General features: G+C 37.7%; 1 protein-coding gene across 15 annotated transcripts in view; it reads right to left on the reverse strand.

Moving 5' to 3' along the window:
• The window catches only part of dst (dystonin), a 172,688-nt gene that overhangs the window by 100,447 nt on the left and 49,701 nt on the right, over positions 1–22,540 (reverse strand). For 9 of the 15 annotated variants that reach the window (XM_041788873.1, XM_041788874.1, XM_041788870.1 and 6 more), the window contains 4 exons: positions 21,448–21,537; positions 17,576–17,611; positions 16,316–16,393; positions 13,237–13,329 (listed from right to left, as the gene is read on the reverse strand). In XM_041788873.1, coding sequence (XP_041644807.1) covers positions 13,237–13,329; positions 16,316–16,393; positions 17,576–17,611; positions 21,448–21,537 — 297 coding nt within the window. The remainder of the gene's footprint in view (positions 1–13,236; positions 13,330–16,315; positions 16,394–17,575; positions 17,612–21,447; positions 21,538–22,540) is intronic. The other 6 variants (XM_041788882.1, XM_041788883.1, XM_041788881.1 and 3 more) reach the window with 1 other exon arrangement.

Genomic DNA, 22,540 nt, shown 5'->3' on the forward strand with positions numbered 1-22,540 from the left:
TAAAATTGATCAGTTTATTTTCAAGAAAAATTGAAAAACTTTAGTTCACTCATTTGTAAAATTATAAAAAAACAAACTCATTTTTTGTGTTCATAGGGTAGTAGATTTATATGGGGGGAAAATAAACTTTTCTGGTTAATTTTATAACTTTTTTTTTTTTTAAGATTTATTTTTGGGCTTTTTTGTGCCTTTATTAGACAGAGAAGGACAGTGGAAAGTCAGAAACAGGGTCAAGAGTGGGGGAGAGACATGCGGTGGAGGGCCTCAGGCCGGATTCGAACCCGGGCCGCCCATGTACATAGGGAGCGCTTTTAACCACTAGGCCACCTGCTCCCCAATTTTATAACTTCTGACTTTATAAAGTCAAAGACTTCAAGTTTAAAAAGTAGTTTTTGTCATTGCACTCAAATCATTTTACAGTCATCCCTTAATCTGCATAGTTTTCCCAGAATGCCTTCCGGCATAAGACACTTTTGCACCACGAGTGCCCTCACAGTTAGAGAAGTCTCCCCTGTGGGAACCAATTTTAACAGAGCAAGGATGATGTACTGAACTTTGTGGAAGAGCACTTCCTGGGTCAGCTTACTTTGGGTGGTATGATTCTTCAAAATTCAAAATATCAAAATTTAGCACATCAAACCTCTCTTGGTTCTCAACTATTTTTAGATATTTTACAGGATCTGTCTCTATGATAAGCAAAAAGAGTAAAAGCTACAATAAAATTGATCAATTTTGAATCTATAAACCTTAATCAATTCTTAAAGGCAATGTTGTGCTTTCTTTCAAACATAACTGACCCACACCAGAATTTGCTCCCAATCTCTGTTTAGAGGTATATGTATTGCGAAAATACTGTATTCAAAGCACAGTCTTAAATGTTGATGTTGAAAGGAAAAGACTTTGTGTCATTAATAGAGAAGTATTTTCATTTGTATTAGTAATTGTATGAACCACTGTTATAAGCCTACAGAGTCTATTATGAAAGAACTGAGGACTGACAATCCCTCCACTGATATTTCCAATATATCTCTTTGAGGAATCAAAAAGTGTGGTCAGTATTGTATAATGTTCAGCTAAAAGCCATCAAAACATCAAAAAAGTCTCAAAATGATCTGTAAGCATGCATGCATAATAAAAAAAGGTGAAGCTAAAGTTAAATAGAGTTCACTTATATGGCCTTTTCATATATGCACCTTTAGACGACTCCAGTGCTCTTTCCTGTGCATCCCCTCACTTTCATATAGTGCATTTTTGCAGTGCATGACCAGAAGATCTTGTCTGTGCATGTGCATGTATTTTAGCCTGTGTGTGACATGCTCAAGAGTTTAAAACTCAATCTCCCCTCGAGGGATTAATAAAGGTTAGCTATTTCTTCTCTTCTTTTTTCTCTCAAAGCATTAACATTTTACATTCCCACTATCACACACTGATGGGATGATAGAGAGTGCTATGAAAAGTACCCCCTTATTCGCATTCATAAACATTCACACACCATTCTAGAGCATTTTGGGGTTATTGATTACAGACTGAAGCTGCAACTGAAATAACCACCTGACTGACAGGGAAACTTGAATCAAAAATGCAATAAGCAGCTACGTGCTTCAGTTTCCTAATCATCCACTCATATGAAAAAAAACAGACTACTGAAGTAACCGATTCACCAATGAAGATTCTTATCAGTTATACTGAAAGCCTGTTAAAAATGCTCCAAAACCCAAGCCACCACAAATAAACCCAAATAAACCTATTCTGTATGACAACAAAATAGCTCATTTTATCTGAAAACAGAAACTTTTCCATTTTGTGTGCAAAAAGCATTGACTTGTGAGATCTAAAAACAATGTCAGTATACTTTCTTTGGCATAACAAACAATTAATCATAAGAAAATAATAAAAATAATAGTTTCAGTTTAATATGATATGTTACAAAATACATTTTATATAATTATCTGTACAGATGGTATTTGTGGTTTTAAATCACTTCAAAACAGTATTAATTTTGAAAGCTATCTAAGATTTAGTCTTAGGTTTTTAGATGGAAATGTTTTTTAGATTTAGTTACATTTTAGTCCTTTTAACCTTTATAGTCAGCAAAAACAGTCAATAACAGCTCCTTACATTTTAGTCATTATTTTCCCTCCTAAAATTTATAGTCCTTACATATATTCTCTTTAAACTAACTTAAAAAGCCAAATTGTGGAATTAATATACCTTTAAAGCATTAATTAATACACTATCAATACTTTAATTTATTAAAATTATATTGATGGAATAAACTACATTAATTAAAGTCTTTTATCTGTAGTAGTATTATCACAGAAGGGGTAGAATCGTGAATTTATACTGGTACCCTTATTTGACCGGACACACCTGACAGACTGTTTCATATATCCAGTGCATAGATATATTTCAAATTCATCTTGGAAACCTTCCATACAAAGCGTGGGGGACAGGACTTTTCAAAAGATTCTCAGAACGTTCTTTCTGTAACACTCATAACGCTCCAGAGATAATAAGCACAGCGGCTCTGGTAGCAACAGACAAGCGCTGTCACAGCTTGCAAACAGCAGAGCTTGTTGTAGGCTGAAACCTGTGCAGACGCCAGTTGGTAGAAGTGCAAAAACATCATCTCTGCCAAGAGAAGCTTTCAGTGTGGCCCTGTGCTCTGTGTTTTAATAAAGAAATGTGTCAAAGCTGCCTCTATGCTAAAGCTTCGACCAAGCTAATTGCTACACCAGCTGCGGCCATTGTATACACCATACAGTAAAACTAAACCCCATCTGTAACCATCGCAAACTCATAACAAGGCAGGTCAAGAGAAGAGCAAAAACATCAGCAACCCTTCTGGTTTCAACAAAGATTTCAACACTGGATCAGTACTTTTAACTAACAGGATTTGGTACAAAGTTTGGGTGTGATGCAGCAATTACTGTGAGTCTGAACTCTAGTACCAACAGCAGGGAGAGCTGGGGTTTTTCATCTAGATAGCACATTTTGGTTTAATTTCATGCAAAAACGGCCCCTGAGCTACACAGAACAGTTACAGATTAAACCTACCTAACAGCTCATGCGCTCTCTGTCACATTGCTTAAACAGAAACCAACACACACACTCCCCCTTCTCTCTCACCTTAACAAAAATTAAACTTACTTTTTGTCAGGGGTTTTTACTATCAAAGATCTATTTCTAACTAGCCTAAGTCCCATCTTCCTCATGCAAAAAAGCTTGCAGAAGAGTATTTTTAGTCATATTCTTAGTCAACTGAATTAACACTGCTCACAATGTGTGTTTTTTGAGTTACTGTGTGTCTAATAATGGCTGCTAACTGACAGAAAGATGACATAATACTCAATGAACAATGGACCTGCTGATGGAGTCTAAAATTATGTAATGAGATAATTAAATTAACCAAAATAATTAATGTTGCTCTAAATAACTGTGATTTTTTCAGCACACTGCTTTCACTCTTAGTGCTTTACCCCTTGAATTAAACTGCAGCCTTGAAGAGCTGAAGTTACATTATACACCAGCAAATCTCCTTATTAATCTGCCATGAATCACACCAGTGTTGAGTATTTATAACACATTCTACGTTTACCTCGTGTTGACTGGAAATACACTTGGCAGGAGCTGGGAGATGTTCGACGTAACCAGAGCAGGTGATGGTCCTCCGTCTCCTCCTCCTGTTTGCTTGAGAGCCCCATATAATCTTGGCAAACGTTTCCTCGCTCCCTCGTCTGTCGTTAGCCCTCATAGGCCGCAGCATGTGCTCCACTGCTCCAAAGCTAACAGCCCTCCTTAGCTGTCTTTGTAGCAGCTTCTTCACAAGCAGACCATCTTTAGCTGAAGCCCCTCTGGAGGTTGTGTTAACACTTCGAAGCTTTCCGTCTACAGTGGATCTGCTTCTGTCAATCTGCTCTGTGGAAGTCCTTGCCAACCTGTAAGCTAACCTCCTGCTATAAGATGGATTACAGGGATCTTTGATGATCAAAACTGGTACCTCTCCGACATAAACTCCTCTGCTGATGCTTTCTTGCCTGGACAGATGTGTCTCCACCTGTGGCTGTATTTCCAGCTTCTCTTGGGTCTCCTTTGTGTTCCCATTTTGGCTATCTTGAGGCTCTTCCTTCTCATCATTAATAGCTGTACTTGTTAAAATCTCTCTTTGAGGAATCCTGAAAGATTCCCCAGGTTGAAGATCTTGTTTCCTTTTCTTTCTTTGAAAATAGCGGCGGCCTTTGAGCTCTCTAGAATCAGGATTCAGTGGAGCTTTCTTGGGGTCGACGTAGCATTCCTCTTTAGGGCCTCGAACACAACCACAGATGTTTCCCATGGCTGACAGTCAAAGGGTCTCATACCCATCAACAAACTCCTAACGGCGTGCTGTTTTTAGGCTAAGTATCCAATGATCACAGCTTGATCTGAAGAGCAACTATCCCGCTGAGAGACAGCCATTGCACTGTAGGCTAAAAGCAGTGACAGACAACCCGGCAGCCAGATATGAAGCCGACTCTACTCAGAGCAGAGTTTACTTTTTCCCTTTCATTCACTCTCACAGACTCACAGCTGAGAAGCGGTCAGCCTCTCTGTCTCCCTCCCTCTCTCTCTCTTACTGCATTTCTCCCTCGCTCGCGTGCTCACTCTTGGGTCTCTCGTCTCACACTGGAATCCTTTCTGACCTTTGAAACATTTCTCCGGCTTTGCTAATCCAGCACAACCACCATAAATGCACACACAGACAAGGCCCCACGTGCTTTCGTCTCTCAGCTGGGCGAGAAAGAGAAAGACTTGTAGACGGACCTGTTTCTGGGCTGGATAGTCTGCCTCGTCTACACAGTAAACATACACGTCACAGCTGCCTCCTAATATTTGTGTCAGTAATGACGAGGTGAAGGAAGGACACTGTTTAAACTGCAAGTGGTTACTGCTGGTGGCCACCTATTATGCTGTGAGAAATTTTGGATCAGCAAGTTTAGCCTCATGAAGCAAACACAGACCCAGCCGGTCAGACAGCCTTTGAAAACCAGGACAGCGTAGGTCAATGAGAGCAGCAGAAGCAGGGACAAATCCCAGCTGGACAACAAAGTGCTTTCACTTTGTCTATTAATCAAGCCACGTACAATGGCAGAGCCAGAGGTCGGGTTTAAGTCCAATGGTTTAAACAAACACCATTATCTGAACAGATCACCACCACGGCAGTTCACAAGGGGGAAAATACTCGGACCAGGAAGTGATTCACCAAATAAAAACCATAAGATTACCTTACATTACCTAACAAAGAGGGGCAGAGTGCAGAATATATGAATAATTACACAGCCAAAACAGAGAAGATAAGCAGCAAGAGAAAGAGTAAATGTAATGTCACCTCACAGCTCAACTAAAAATAACAGTGTGTCACAGTGAGCTCACAATATTTGAACGCCAGTGAAGTTTCCCTGAAGGTCAAAGTCACCTGACAGCCTACACAGTTCAAACTACACTGAACGGATTATACAAGCTCATATCTATGACCGTCTCACGGTAAAATTATCAAATGCCGCTATTATTTTTAGGATTAGATCATTTTGCTGCACGGCAAATTTCAGTAAAATGACAATTTCACAGGTTTAATGTGATTTATACTAGGGCTGTACAATAAATTGCAATTTTAATGTTATCGTCATATGAGATTTCACAATAAATGCATTACAAAGGTCTGGATTTACAGCAATAAATAAGAAAAATAAGGTGAGCAAACAAGGAAGGCGTCTCACCCAGTGTGAGTTCACATTTATGCAGTCAGATGAAATTCAAGCCAGCTGTAAGCAACCCTTAGAGCAATTGCTGCAAGTAAAAAGCTTCATGTTGGGTTCAGAAGAAGTATGTTGTAAGAGCTAGCAGTAAATCCAATACCGTTCTTTAATATCAGTAAATTTATAACGCCTCAAATTCAATGTTTCCTGCACAAAAACAATATCTGGCTGAGCCACACAGATGTATTTACAGCCACCCAAGTGTATTTTCTTATGTTTTTTCCCCTTTTTTATGTAACTGTGTAATTGGATCGCCATCTACAGTACATGCACAAGAGAGACATCAACTAATATGCCCTTTCTTCAAATGCAACAATTACGATGCCACATCTCATGCTAAAAAAAAGAAGCCTTGTATGCTGCTGTTTCAATGTTTTTCATCAGCGTGTTGCTGCCAATATTATCTCATACTTAATCACTCGACCTAATCAGCAATAAGCCTTCACATATGCAGCTCACCTGCTATGATTACAGACTATCAGGTGAAATATTTTGAAAGGCGAGTGATGTCATCTGAGCATCTTCGCTGAATGAATTAGGAATGCATGATGTTGGATTTATGCCAATATTTCCCCCCTTATTTTAGCAGATACTGATTCCCATATATACACACCTTTTTTATTCAAAAGTATACCAAATGTTTTTTGAGCAAAGACATTTTGTGTGCAAGTGTTCAGGAGACACCATGGGCCCCTTTTAGTGTTACATGGTGGTACAGTTTTCCTTTTCACCAGTATTTAAGGCCTATACGTGATTTATTTCAGATGTACGGCTGATATGTCAGCTGTAAATATCTACAGAAATTTTCACCACTGCCGAATGTGTCAATACTGATATTTAACTTTTTGACCTAATATGATGATTTGGAAATCAGATCCACAATGCTGGATTTTTGCCAATATACAACATGAAATATTTAGAAATCACGTGTAACAGATACCGATTTTCCATCCATCCATTTTCTATACCCCTTATCCTGTTGGGGGGGGGGGGGCTGCAGCCTATCCCAGCTGTCATTGGGTGAGAGGCAGGGTACACCCTAGACTGGTCGCCAGTCAATTGCAGGGCTGACATGTAGAGATGGACAACTAGGCAGGCTCACATTCACACCTACGGTCAATTTAGAGTGATCAATTAACCTAACCAGCATGTCTTTGGTGGTGGGAGGAAGACGGAGTACCCGGAGAACACCCAGGCAAGCACGGAGGGAACATGCAAACTCCGCACAGAAAGGCCCTGACCAGGACGCGCACCAGAGACCTTCTTGCTGTGAGGCAACAGTGCTAACCTCCACACCGCCGTGCAGCCCGATACCGATATTGATACTGATATTTACATGTAGGTCAGACCTAAAACTTCATACCTTTAAACACACAATTTAAAGTTTGAGGATGAACAAATTAACAAATTTCAGTCCTTAAAACAGAATTTTAAGTAGGGTCGGGCAGTAAATCAAAATTTAGATTAAATCACAATATGCCCTGCAGCAATTTTCAAATCACAGAAGGTGCAATGAAATTGAAATGTATCAAAATACCAGTTTCAAATGTTTTTTGCAGCAGATATGTTATGCTTTACATGTCATGCAATCATTCCAGTTACAAATCTTTAGAACAGTCAACAAAAACTCGTAATTTATGCATTTTTGTGTGTTTTTCTTATTAAATATGAGATTTGAGATCAACACAATGAGATATTTTTTCAAAATTGTTCAGCACTAGTTTAATCCAGTATTGTGTTGATGATTTATTCCATGTGTTTGATGAAAACTACATAAGATGAGGAACTTAAAAAATAATCAAACATTAAATCACAATTGCACTATTGGGGGAAAAAAATCAGATTACATTATTATCCCAAATCAGTCAACCCTACTTTAAAGTGTTGGGCATGATGAAGAATTTAAAAAGACTTCAGCTGAAGTAGACGTGTTAGTCTAGCCTAAAACTCCACAAATTTATTGTCCCTTCAGCCAATATTGACAACTGACATGGGCAGATTTTTATAGCTAAATTATCAGTTGTAGCAGAAATGTTCATATCTGCTGATAGCGCTATCATGCCCAACATCGTGTATCCCAACTATCAAAAGAGCAGAAAACAAAAGATTAATGTAGAGAGTGAGGCAGGGTGAGGTGGCCATCCCTACCGCCCAGGTAGAGTGTCTTTCTGTGGGAACACTGGTAATATTTCACAAAATTGGAAAATAATTTTACACAACATATTTTTTCTCATACACTATGAGCCTCAGACAAATACAGACTTAAAGTCCAAAGAAATAAATTATCATTGGTAAGATTGATTAAAATATTATTCACCTATGTTTAAGCATGAAGATGCTTTAGGCATTTATCTGGAATAATTTCCTAAATTTTTTTCTTTCTTTCTTTTTTTAACACTGTATTGTTGAAAGAAACGATAAAACAATTATAACAATGTCACATCCTTTACCGGTACATTTTTATGTGACATTGTTTGAGAAACTGTGAATGAATGAAACAGCTGATAAACGTAAAGCTTTACACTACCCACAGAGAAAGTGAGCACATATCAGGGCAAAATAGACAAGACAAACAAGAAGCATGTGATAATAGTAAACCAGAACACACATTATAAACAACAGGGCTGTCATGACAGAAATGTAAACTCTGAAGCTCTACTAGTACAAATCAAACAATCTGATACTTGTTTTCATACCACAGCAACAAATGTAGACATTCAGTGCACTGGAATAGCTTGTAAAAACAATGCTACAAAACCATTTGTGCAAATTAGAGAGTGCTTCCTCTCAGTGCATGAAAAATAAAAGAGACTGAATCAGTTCAAACATGTGGTATCAAAAGGTATCTCCAATTTGGCAGCCTTAAATTCTTGTATTTTCACCATCATGCCTCAGGTGGAGTCACCATGGAGAACAGCAGCACCTTTGTGAAATTAAACCAGCTTCTTCTCTGAGCAGAAATGATCAAACAAAAGATGATGTCTGAAACGTATTATCTAAACTTCAGCACTGTAACAGTAAACCAGCAGCTTTGAGTTCAAGAGTTGAGCTGCACCATAGCAGCACCCACCTCTGACAGCACACTCGATTTATATAAGCTAATATGAAAAAATTAGCCCGCAGCAATAAGAAAAGCATGTTAAGTACATCCCCAAAACAACCCCTGTCCTTTAACCGATCCTGTCATACAAAAGCACGTTATATAAAAACAGTGCTCGGTTCATACATGTCCATCTGCTGCCAGCCATGATTATATAAGCCAAAGGTGTGTACCATGGCTGAAGCTCAACATTTTCTCCTCAAGTGTTCTGTTATCCTTCGAAATCATGAAGAAACAGGCCCGCTGCTGCTGCTGCTGCTGGATCAAATGCTCAAGGGCTTGCGTGTGAATGACAGCAGCAGGTGTTGGCATCATCACAGACGCTACCTGTCAACGCGCTTGAGTCCAGGCAAAATGACATGAAGTACTTTTTCCTTCATTATTTCATTTAGGGCATTAGTCACATAGATGCATTCTTGTTGTAACATAATATGCAGGCTCAGTACTGTGTCAATCAAACCTGTACATCTGAGAAGCTATGCAAGGCTACCCACAGTCAACAACTCAGTGCTGAGTGGTGTGGCAAAGATATTAATAATCCAATGCAAGACAGCCAGAGAGGGAGAGAGCCTAAGTGAGGAGAAGTATTTAGGAGAAATGTGAAGACTTCTCTGGACACCTGGATGCTTCTGGCATGCACACACAGAGCAAATCCACTAGACATAAATTATGTCACTTCAGCAATAAAATGTATTCCCTCAGAGAACATTTTTGAGAACATTCAGGGAGAAAACTCTGCCTAGAGCAGATTATGTGTCAAAAACCATTACAACTCTTCAAAATATTTCATGCAACAGCCAATCTCTGATTCATAGTGCAGGATTCTGTACAACTGTTTTAATTTTCAACTTTCCAATATGCTCCATTTGAATACAGTTTACTGAATAACTAAGCAGCCTGCTAAATATGCTTCACAAAGAAAGACATATTTGTATATACAAACAAGCATAAAGAACATATATGCATACAACACGCACACAGTAACGCTCTTTTTTCCTGCAAAAGACTGAACTAGAATCACCATAATATTTCACTTAAAGCGTACACTAAAAAGAAACATACTGCAAGAAAATTCTGCCCTGCATTCAAAAATAAACTTTCACAACTAGGTCAAAGACCTCTGATGTCTCAAATCATCCAGTAAAAACTTTTGGGCTACAGGGAGCCACCTGATATTAACTCATCAAGTTTCAACTGGAGCAGAATCCAACATGGACTACAGAGAGACTTGTAAATAATGTAATGTTGAATGAGTAAGGCAGCCGTGACACATCCAGCATAAAGAATGCTGCACATGTTTGACACCTTGTGGACGAAAGGAGAAGGAGATCTATTTTATAGGTGGGAACTAATTAAAAAAATAAAACATTAAACATTTTTATACCTGCTTTGATACACTATTACATAACATAATCCAGCAGTATGCCAGCATGACTTTGCACCAAAAGCATTACACATATGGTGCACACCAAGAAGAGTGTAATATTTGGTTCAGTTTACTTCATAAGTCAAAAACTATAAAAATACAACAGAACAACTACAGTAAGACAAAGATGAAAGAAACAGACACCCACCTTACGAAACATGAATGCACGATATTCTCAGCATGATATCAGTATCAGCAGATATTAGCTTTAAAAGTTCAAAATCAGTATCTGCAGATATGAACATTTATGCTGATATTTACAGCTGATACATATGCTGTAAATATCAGCAGTATGTGTCATATGTCAGCCTTATCGGTAAAAACCTTCAGTTGAACCATCAGGTACACGTGGTTGCCTATGGTGCCACACACTCGGGAGCTCTGGAAATATTTAATGAATTCCCAAAAGTGTTTGCTGTGTTGGCTTTATCCATGTGCAACATTGCTCTTCATGTGTCTTGGATCTTTTAGCTATACTATACAGGGATGTACAATACTGGATTTTTGCCCATGCATGATATCAGAGTAGATACAGAAAATCTGACATCAAATTCAATACTATCAAAGACCTTTCTCAAGACCCTCTTCATATATGTTCAGACCTGGTTGCATCTTCAGTGTGTAACAAATTACACTCAGTTAAGAAACAGATACTAGCAGTGCTAACATTAACAGACTCAGCGCTTATATTACAGTAGACAAGAGCTTCACAGCAAAGCTGCTTTTTATTTGTAAAATCCTGTAAAATGTTAACAACTATCAGGCTCAGCCTCGGCTTCAACACCTTCTCCTCCAACCACTTGTCAGAAAACCTGCATCTACCTATTATTTAGGTGAACACATCAATCAAACACATAGTTACCCTGCTAGCTAGAGACACAGCAGAGTTTCAAGATAAATGACAGAACATAACCAAGCGTGCAGACTGACTTTAGATCTGGTGGAGCTCCATCAGAATCTAACTGCTTAAAAACAAAAGTAGAAAAACTAGCAAACAACTTCTTCTGATAAACATAAAATCAAAAACGGCTACAAAATCTAAGATTGTATGGTCGTTCATTCAAGAATTTTTAATACTTTTTAAAGGCCTATTTTTTGCTAAATTGATTTATCAACTTTTAATACTTTTAAAGACTCTGCAGACATCCTGGATATGCAGATATTTACAAAAGCTTTAGCAGATATCGTTATTGATATCAATATTTAGATGTAGTTCACAACTAAAACTTTAGTCCTTAAATCACTCAATTTGAAATTTGAAGATGAATAAATTAAACATTAGTCCTTAAAACTAGGGCGGAACGATTTGCAAAAATAATGTGATTGTGATTTAATATGCAGTTATTTTTTAGGTTCCTCATCTTATGTGTTCTTCAACGAACACAAGCAATAATTAATTCTTTATTATAACCTGCACTATCTTAGATTAAAAAAAACTGGTAATAAACTATTTCGAGAAAGAAAAAAACATTGCGATTTTTGCTCTAATTGCAAATTTTATATCATTTGTCACACTGAAGGTTTTTTTAATATTGTTCTCGTTTTGATTAAGGAAAAACATATAGACAAGAAAAGTAGTACTTTTGTAAACATTATAAAAACAACACTTTAATAAATAATGTCTCGAGCATAAAATATCCGCTGCTGCTGCAAACAAATTTGCATTGAACTCATATTTTAACACATTTCAGGTTAAAGAAATATAGCAACTGTCTGTGATTTGAAAACTGCAGCAGGTCATATTGTGATTTAATCTTGTTTGCAATTAATTTCCCAGCCCTACATAAAAACACTTTAAAGTGTAAGGAATGACGATGACTCGTTTTAAGACTTCATCTGACAAACATCTGTTGATCCAGCCTAAAGCTCTGCCAACTTATTTGTTTGTACAGCCAATATGTAGAGCTGACATAGGCAGATTTTCATAGTCAAAATATTGGTTGTAATTATCGACAGTTTGGAAATATTGGCATGTTGGACACTGGCGAAAAATCCAATATCATGGATCCCGATTCCAGAAGCTTTAAGAAGGGGGTGCAGATATTAAACAAATAAAAAGTAGAGCTCATTACATAAAAATATCCCAGATTAAACAACAAGCGACATTAATCAATTCATCAGTCCAACATTTGGTCAATGATACATGAGCCCTTTTCTCAATAGTAGCACCATAAGGCAACTCCAGGCTTCGATAATGGCTGACTGAGATTTTCAGCAGGAGATCTAGTCCACACCCGACCACATGAAGCAAAATGAGCAACAAGCGATCATACAACAACAGCTGATTTACCAGCACCAGGAAATTCAATGCAAAGTTGAATAATAAGTGGGGCAGCAAACACACAACAACAATAATTAATCACGTTTATACTGAAAACTGAGAAAGGATGTAATGATTTTATGCTGTCATGTAGCTCATTCCATATCTGTGCTCCCATGCACATGGCACTCAGGCTGGTGAATTTGAGCCTTCATGAATCCCCATGATGAGGTGTTTTTTGCTAGTGTTACCTATCTTGACATGACATATACAAGTATCCAGTATCCGTGCAAAAATAAACCTAATCACTCTGCCCGTTTGGTCAGCAATCATGCAGAGTACAGGATGAGACAAAGTTTCACTGCATAAGGCAACGCTGATGAAGATGCACACAATAGCAGGCGGGGACCACATGACTCAGGAGAAAAGTAGGCAGACTAGACCAGGTAATGTGCTAATTGGCTTTGTGGTTTTTTAGGTGTGAGCATCAGACAGAATGAACTCTGCAGACACTGCAGAAATCATAATTACAAGGAAAACATTTCTATATAAGGAGCTGTTTGTTACTGAGTTTATACAGCAGAGTCAGATCAAATTTTCCATTAAAACCTGAAATTAAAAGTATGAAAATTACCAGAAAAAATATGCAAACACTGACCTGAAAGTGCAGAATTATGGTCCAGATCAATCCCAGGGTCAGTTTGGGGTTACCATCCGTGATGTCATCATTTCTGATATTTACAAGTTTGACCTGAAGATGGAAAACACATGGTTAATAAATTGTGTTCAACCCTTTAAAACCTGCTCTCAACTTTCTAAATCATGTGATTCAGCTTTACATGTACTTCATGGATTAATAAACTAGCGCAAATGTGTTTCATCTGCCTAGACACATTTTCCTTTGTTTAAAAAGCACCACAAGAGGGCGCAGTTGTCATTATGTTATGTCAGGGATCATTGTTACTGTAATCAAGAGGCTCTGAGGTAACAGTGATTATAGACAATCCTGGCTTTACACTTTGTTTTATTCATGTTTTTGATAACAGCTACCGTCAACCCCTTTCTGATAATTTAATATATATCCATTTGATTTTATTTGTTTATTCCTGATTGTTGTTGTATCACTGAATCATTGTTAATCATTGTTACATCTCAATGGTCTTCCAAGGATTTAAAAAATAATCAGTGTTGAGGATGAGGCTTCTACTGCTGATCTGAACCAGCAATTATTAAATCTACACGCATAAAGGAGTGAAAAGTCTTGTGTATTGCAGTAAGCATCAGAAAGAGTAAACATGTTGGATTCCAAAGGATTTCATGAATCCCTCCAGTGCCAGCCTAATCATCTGTAATAATTAAAATCAATACGCTGCAGGGTGAGATTTAGGAGAGATCAAACAGTGAGATGGTTTTACATTAAATGACTACAGAGGGGGGAATACATGTGTCTGGTGTGTAATGTAGCCAAAACAACAGAACAACTCATCCGTGATCATCTATGAGTCCTTTGTCTCAAGTCTTACGTCACATCTGGCTGCGGCTCAGCCTAGCCGTGTTCCTCATAACGCCCTGACTGAGGTGGGGGGAGGGGAGGGCAATCAAAGCTCTCTGAAACCCCGCTGTGATGTGATTCCCCATCAGGACTCCTTAAATGCTGCTGTTGCAATTAGTGGCTGCAGCTGAATTGTTATTTTTCATACAGTAAGGTGCCACGAGTCCAACAGTGTGATGTTTGGAGAATAGGCACAGTCTAAATAATTACCACTGAGTGAGGCTGTCCCAGTTCAATTATGGATTTCACAATATCATGCAATTCCCAGAATACAAAGCAGCTGCACACATAAACTGACACATCCATGTATTCTATTCAGATGTAAGTGTTTTAATAGAATTTGCAAGCCTGTGTCAAAATACATAATCATTCAACTACTTTCATTTTGATACTTGGTACATTTGCATGCACATTTAAGTCGGGCTACAAGTCTAGCTTGATTAGGCCATTTCATTTGAAATGATGTTCAGCTTTACTTTGGTACAGCTGGTAATATGCTCCTTTCAGTGAGTTATGATAGGCTGATCACTCATACATGGATATCTGTATCTGCAATTTACTTTACTGATAAATAAATAAATAGATAAGTGTGCAACTTTGTCTGAAGTGTTATTGTTTTACTGTTAAAGCTTATCAGTTCAAAATGTTGGTTGTTGGTCTCATAAACTACCAATAATCGCTATCAGTATCAGCCCTGTAAAATTAACTCCGGTCAACCCCCATTCTGTTCAAACTCTAAGCTCTGCTTAAGCTACAACTACAATGTATGCTATCTAGAGATGTTCCAAGACCATATTTTTACTTCCTGATACAGATTCTGATTCTACAGTGTTGGGTATTGATCCATTACCTGTGGAAATTTTCTGGATCAACTGTGCTGAGAAAAACTGGCTTATTTCAGCCCTGCAGTGACCTGAGAACATGGCTTAACAAATACAATCACAATCTAGCCTCTCTGTGACACTCTAAGTTGTTTCCTGCTAGTGAGATTTGCTGCTAAATACTTAAATAACAATGGCACAGAGGGCCACATCACAGACTCATTATTTCTCTTTCTCTTCATCATGCTCTATTCAGGCCAATAATATGGCCATTAGTACTCAAGTTTAAATCCCCTGAAAAGTTCACCAGGCTTGCAAGAAACGCTTTTATTAAGGCATGGATAGCATCACTGGAGTTGTGCAACAGCTAGCTTCAAGAGAAAAAAATAAGCGACTACAATTTACGGTTCAAGTGTTGAACTTTAAATAACCTGTGTCATTTCTTGTTGTTCACAACTACACTGGTCTGAAAGGGTTTTAAACAAAACAGTATCTGATCGGTGCATAAACACAGGGACTTGCCGATATCTAATCCCGCATTTTTAGCAGTATCGGACATGTGATACTGGTATCAGATGAGAAAAACACCAGTGCTATCCCTCTGGCTGATAGAGATATACTTAAGTGCTATTGCAACCTCTGCAATGCTCAGCATTTTTGCTCATCAACTTCCAATTTAAAGCCCCCTGCAGAGCTATGGAGCATGCACAGAACACCTATTCTATCTTGGGTTCAATTACAACATAGCCTATACATGCAGGAATAAATCAGTCTCCAACTGCATTATCTCTGTGTCTAAGTCTGACTTTCAGAAATTCAATTATGTCAAACTAATATGTTTTCATGAAAGTAAATGTCTGACTTTGGTTGGACTAACACAATAATTTGACCTTTTCCAAACTGCATTAAAATGTAATGCAATGAACCAAAGATGGGGCAGAAATACCAATAAAATGATGGATAATTTTTTGCCATGGGATCACTGTATGACGGATTTTGATCTTAAATCTGGCTGCAGGCTGAAGCAATGTTTAATGAGAGTGTTTGTAAAAAATTGTCGTGGTCTTCTATCAACACAACACAGAAAAGATGCAAACTTGATCTACCATTATATGGTTATATGTCTTTGTGATGTATCCAATTACAATGTTGTTATAGGCAAGGGACGCCTGTAAAGCTAAGTGACCTTCACCTTATACCTCCAAAATCTTATCAGATCATCCTTGATTCAGTGTAAATATTTGTGTGAAGTTTGAAAAAAAACTCCTTTGGAGCATTTTTGAGATATTGCATTCAAAAGAATGACCCACATGTGAAAACTCAAAATCATAATCTCTCAAAATGGTACTTTCACTGATCCTTACCTGCCGCCTCTTTAAATAATCCAGTGCTATCTGTACATTTTGGAGTCTGTGAAAGCGCATCCTCCCTCTTTCCCGAGGCTGTATACAGGGAGACAAAAAGGAGACATGAATGATGATCAGTTCATACTTCACATCAACGGAGAAATTTAGCCAAATGATTAGTAGCTTGAAAGTTACATGGCATGCTTACCATCTGATCAGGTGAGGTAAAGACTTAAAAGAACACACAAAATCTCTACCAACAAGAGTAGCCAGCTCAAAATCTGTGCATGTACAGAACATTTTCCACCATTTGTGTCCCTAAAAATCCCTAAAAATTTTAACACTGCCAGATAACACGCACAACGTACATTAAACATACTGATATTGTGCTTTAGACACAAATTGTGATTTTAAAATAAGAGCGAATGCATTATTTTGTTTTCTAATCACATCTTTGTGGCAAATGCACGTGGACAGTCGGGGACCACAGGATGAGGTAATGAAATGGAAAATGCATTGAAGCCAAGATGCAGCAGCAGCAAAAGACCTGTGCTGCAATCAGCCGCGCTTCTTAGCTGATAAAGCCGAGAGAAGATTCCGGCTCATCTCTGTAGCAAAGCGATATCATTTCTTAAACCCCACTCCCACGGCTTTACGTTCAGTGGATCTCATTCAATTACCCAAAAGCAGCAGATGAAAAATGTCCTTATGCTCACGTAGGATTGGAGTGTTTGATTGTGTGGCTCAATGAGAGGCAAAGCTAGTGAAATAGATATGAAGACCCACGCTTCAGTGCTAATTTTCTTGGTATTTACTGCAGATCATTACCACTTTTGTGAGGTCACTGTGCCAAATTTATTTCTTTGTGTCTTTTTGTCTCGTATTTATTCAAAGCATGGGTCTTTACATTATTTCTAAGCATCATAAGTGTCATCAGGTCATGAAAATAGTTTAATTTTTGATCAAATAAGGTGGTTTTGAAACCCCAAAACTCTCATATGAAATCAAAAATTTAGCAACATAATAAAAAAGAGAATCAGTGATGTATACGCCTACAGAAGAACTACAATCTCAGCTACAGCAACTCTCTACGGCTACTAAAAGGACAAATCATACAGTGGGATTGATTCTTCATTCCTGTTAACCTGCAACAACACGCTCTAAATTAGTTTGTTAAAAGGGGGATGGGGTGGGGGGGCAGGCCACACGTACCCCCTTATCATCATCCACCGTGTCTCCATCATGCTGCTCAACTGCACATGCTTCTGTCCCACTCACCAACCGCAATGTCTTCAGAAAATCACGCTCCCTTGGCTTATCACCGAAAAGGCAACACATGGGGGGAGAAAGGAAGACATGGACACACATGGCGGCCAAATCAAAGGGAGGAAGACAATGGACAGAAAAGAAATCAAAGAACAGAGAGCAAAGGAGAAGGAAGAAAGTAGAAAGGAAACAGGATGTAAACAGAAAACAGATAACTACTTAATGGATGAAAGTTAGTTACACAGGAGAGGGAGGAACAGCTGGGGCTCCTTGCACAGGAACACATGCAGTTTAAACAGTAAGGGAAATCACAGCATGATAACATGGGCTGCACTAAGACCTCAGAAAGAATGACGTGTTAACAGAGAAATGAAATAATGCTGCAAACAGTCTGCTGGATAACATGCAGATCTGTAGCCAGAGTACTAGAGCCACTCACACTGTACCGTATATGTGAGGGTTGTTGAACTTGTACTATGGAATATGGTGAATTTCAGCTTTTATGATTCCTATATAAACATAGCTGCAATCCTTAGATGCACACGTGATTGTATCCTGTATTTTTCCATTACTGGGTCAAAAATGACTCATATTAGAATCAATGTGTATATATGCCCTTTTGGCCATTTTGAGTTAGCATTTACTTGGCTTGTATTGTACTCAGAATTATCTTTAAGTCCAGATTTTATGTTTGTATTGTTTTTTTATGTCTCAACAGTGGAATGTATCTGGAAAAAATACAAGTAAAATAGAAAAAATGTCTTAGAAATGTTAGTTTTTGTTCTGTAGATATGAAAATATCTGCTGATATTTACAACCAACATATTGGCTATAAAAATCTGCCTATATCAGCTGTAAATATTGGCCACAGGAACAAAGAAGTTAGTGAAATTTTAGGCTAAACTGACAGACTTACTTCAGCTGAAGTCTTTTTCTTTATTTATCATTATTTCTTACACTTAAAACTGTGGTTTAAGGACTGAATGTTAATTTATTCATCCTTAAACTTTAAATTGTGTGTTTCAAAGGCGGAAGTTTTAGCTCTGGACTTCATTTAAATATCAGTATTGATATTGTTAGCAGCTAAAATTACTCAAAATATCGGCATATCAGATATTGGTAAAAATCCAATATCATGCACTGCTATTATGTATAGCCCCCTCATCCTGATGTCACTCCATTAAAGGTGACATATTTTACCCTTGTAAGACAAGTTGATATTGTTCTCAGAGGTCCCCAAAACATGCCTGTGAAATTTATTGCTAAAAAAACACTCCAGTATTGGATTTTTGCATGTCTAAAAACCCCTCTGTTTCAGCCCTTCTCAGAACGAGTCGTTTCTGTGTCTGTGGCTTTAAATGGTAAATAGCTGTCTGACTCCACCCCTGACCACACCCCTCTCAGGAAATGGATGCAGCACTCGTGATATCACAGACACTTTTCTTTTTTCCAAAGTTTAGTCTGGGATTCAAACCATCAATTTCCCCAATTGTAGTCAGCAGGGTAACCCACTGAGCTATCAAGCATCTCAGCTGGGAGCTGAGAGGATCAGTAGAGGAGAATGGAACTTTCCTCAAAGTGGGGGAGGGCCACCCAAACCTGGGGGCGGGTGCTTAGGCCCCTGCTGAGCACACATTTTCTGAAAGGTGGAGAAAGAGAGGGGGAAAGGGAATGGATTTTTCTGGTATTTGAGGGGATTGTGGACAGGCCAGGGGGACATATTTGTGTTAGAAAAGCCTGAAAAAAATATTTTCTTTTATAATATGTCCCCTTTCATAAACTATTCAACCTCAGAGATTAATACAGTATATTTAATCATTTTTTAAGTTAATAATCAGTTTCTTAAACGGTTTTTTAGAAAAGGAAGCACTGTCCATCTATCATACTGTCCTTATATAAAGTATTTTGTGCACCATGATGTTTTTCACTGCCAGCAGAGATCCTTCCTCCACACTTTGAAAATTCCAATTTTAGACTTTTTAAGACCTTTGTGGCTGACCGTCGTGGCCAGCCCTACACACGTGACTGCCTACCTGACTGAGTGACTATACTTTCAGAGCTGTACTGAGTTGCATCAGCAGAGTAGCAACATCTAAGGGCGGTTCATGGAGCATAGTGGACCTCAGCTGACGCCATGCTCTGTCTGTAGCCCTGTGGATACCTTGTTTGGGGAAGTGGGCGGAGCTACTCCTCTCCCCTGTCCAGTATTTCAATAGGCATCCCACATAGTTGCAGTCAGCCATTTACTAAGCTTTCACCTAGTCTTGTTCAAGACCTTTAAAAGACCTGAGTTGAGAAAAAAAAAAAAAAACTTTTTCAGAAAAAAATCAAAAATGAAAGGTATGCTAGATTTTTTGTTACAGTGGCCAGGGCTGAATTTGAGTATTAACTACACTGTTTATGAAATATTAAATAGTATGGAACAAAGAATTTTTTTTGGTCATAAATGCCCGAAAATTTTTTTTTTTTTTGGCACATTTAATGCCTCTTCTTAACAAATTCACTGCATAATGGCATTTATCATAACCCAAATTAGCAGGTTTGTTGACAGGAAACAATGCAAAAAAAACCAAACAAAAAAAACCCCCATTAAAATCAAACACGTTTTGCCAGAAATATAATATTAGAATAGAAATCTTAGTCAAAGTTCCTTCTAAAAGTTAAGGCCTCGTTTTAAGACTTTTTATGATCTTAAATGTCAAAAGTCTAATTTAAGACTTTTCAAGAATTCATGGGAACACTGCTACAGGAATTTGACACAGAAGTGTTATAACTTCTCATGTAATTGGGATATTTTAATCCATGCAAAGCTCCAATAATAAGGGTGCTGCATCTGAATATAAAAGATCATACAAACAAGTAAATCTGTGCCTCATCTCCATAGCCTGCATGGGGTATCTAATCGACACCGTCCTGAGACAGCAGCAGTCTCTCAACCCACATTTCCTGACACTCTGCCAAAACACAATGAAGTGTATTTTGTCTTGCCAGCTCTATTCACATTTTTGTCTAGGTCTTTTTTGTCCAAGTGGCTAAAACATAAAATAAAAACAGTTCATCTGTTGTGAAATATTCACAATTAAACTATAATTTGCAACTTTTCTCTATAAAGACTATAACCCCCACTAGTAACACATAGTATATTTCCTCATTATTTGAACATTCAATGTAACAAAAAATCAAAATGTAACATTTATTTACTGTGTGTGTTTGATTAATGTGTTAAAGCCAAGTTAGCAGAAAGAAGGTTGTTAATTATTCATCACTAGTTACGGGAAATCTGATAAAATTCAAACAGTAAACTTTTCCCAGTTGCTTTCTTGACATACTTCAATACTGCAGACTTGATGAGAGATTCAAACATTCAAAATCTCACTCAAGTTTGCTGCTTCTTAAGCTCTAGGTCAACTATCGTGGCACAAAGCACCAAATCCATCTGTATCCAACAGACTTCAGGTATAAGCGGCTCCCACTTTCATGTTAGGTTCATCTAAGAGCACAGCCCAGCTAATCACACTGATGAGAACATCTGCTAATTTTAAAGATGTCTATTAACAGACAAGGAAAAATAAATATAATCAGAATGTGTAAACAATAAACAAAAATATGATTTTATGAACACATTCAGAATCACAACAGAACTGATTTCTCAGCATTAAATCCCACGATTAGTTTCTAGAACAATAATGCAATTAAAGAGTGAAAATGTGATTGATTTCTTTACAGTGGAGGAAAAGACTTCCCTTTTGTTGGCATCTTATGACAATCAGAATTTTATGATTGTATAAGATAAATCTCCATTGAAAGCGAAAACATTTAAATCTTCATGACAAAATCCTCTAATGTCATTCAATTCTTCAAAAAGCAGTAAGACTTTAACTCACCAATGTGTCTCCGGACAAAACCTCCAGCAGTGAGATCAGGTTATGTCCATCTCGTAAGTCTTCATACAGGTCATTGATATGTTTTCGTACCTGGAATGAGGACGAAAGAAAAATGTGACTAAATTGTGGTTTCATCAACAACTATGACACATATTATACAATTGTGACTGACATACTGAGCATGCAATAAAAGTTGGCTCCTGTTGAATATTTGTAGATTCAGCCCGTATAAATGAGAGTTTTTACATATTTGTTGTTATTCACAACAACAATATACAAAGTATGGCTATCAAATAATGAGATTGCTCTACTGAGGATAAAACCACGTGGTTCACAGTCACACTAAGGTTGGGGATTCTTGCACAGCTGCTGAAATGTTCCAATAGGTGACGTCTTAAGTTCACTGCTAGCTACTGACTGAAGAGCACATGTTTTTGCTAAGGCATCAGAAAATGATTAACTTTAAAGTTGAGCAACCCAATAACATGAATTTTTTTGGTGAAACTGAACAAAAAAGCAGCTGAATCTTTGGTGCATTAACTGACGTTTATGGGGAACACTGCATGTCACATGCATGTGTGACTGAATGGCATAAAAGATTTTGTGATGGCAGAGAGGATTTACAAGACGATTAACATTTTGGGTGCCCATGCGCATGAAAAACTTCTGAAAACATTCAGCAAATTGAGCAGATTATTGGAAACTAGATCAAAATTGCAATTTCAGCTAAAATTGCATGGGGATGCTAAGAGCTGAATTGTGGAAGAACTGATGGAAATAGCCATAAGCACAAAAATAGCTGAAAATAACATAAAAATAGAATAAAATAGCATAAAATGGCATGAAAGTAGCTCAAAATGGCATTCAATAGCTCAAAAAAAGGGTAAAAATAGCTGAAAGTAGCCTTAAAATAGTTAAAAATAGCATGAGAAAATAAGAAAAGTCATAGCAGTCGAATGACAAAGAAACTGAATTTTTTAAAGTTTAAATGGTGTAGATAGGACAAAGTATGAAGGAGGAGATAGCTGGCATGGAAGAAGAATAATAAACAAAATGGCCGACGCGAATATCAATAGTGTGGAATGACTGATGA

This window comes from Cheilinus undulatus, linkage group 6 (assembly GCF_018320785.1).
Source record: "Cheilinus undulatus linkage group 6, ASM1832078v1, whole genome shotgun sequence".
NCBI classification, from domain to species: Eukaryota; Metazoa; Chordata; class Actinopteri; order Labriformes; family Labridae; genus Cheilinus; species Cheilinus undulatus.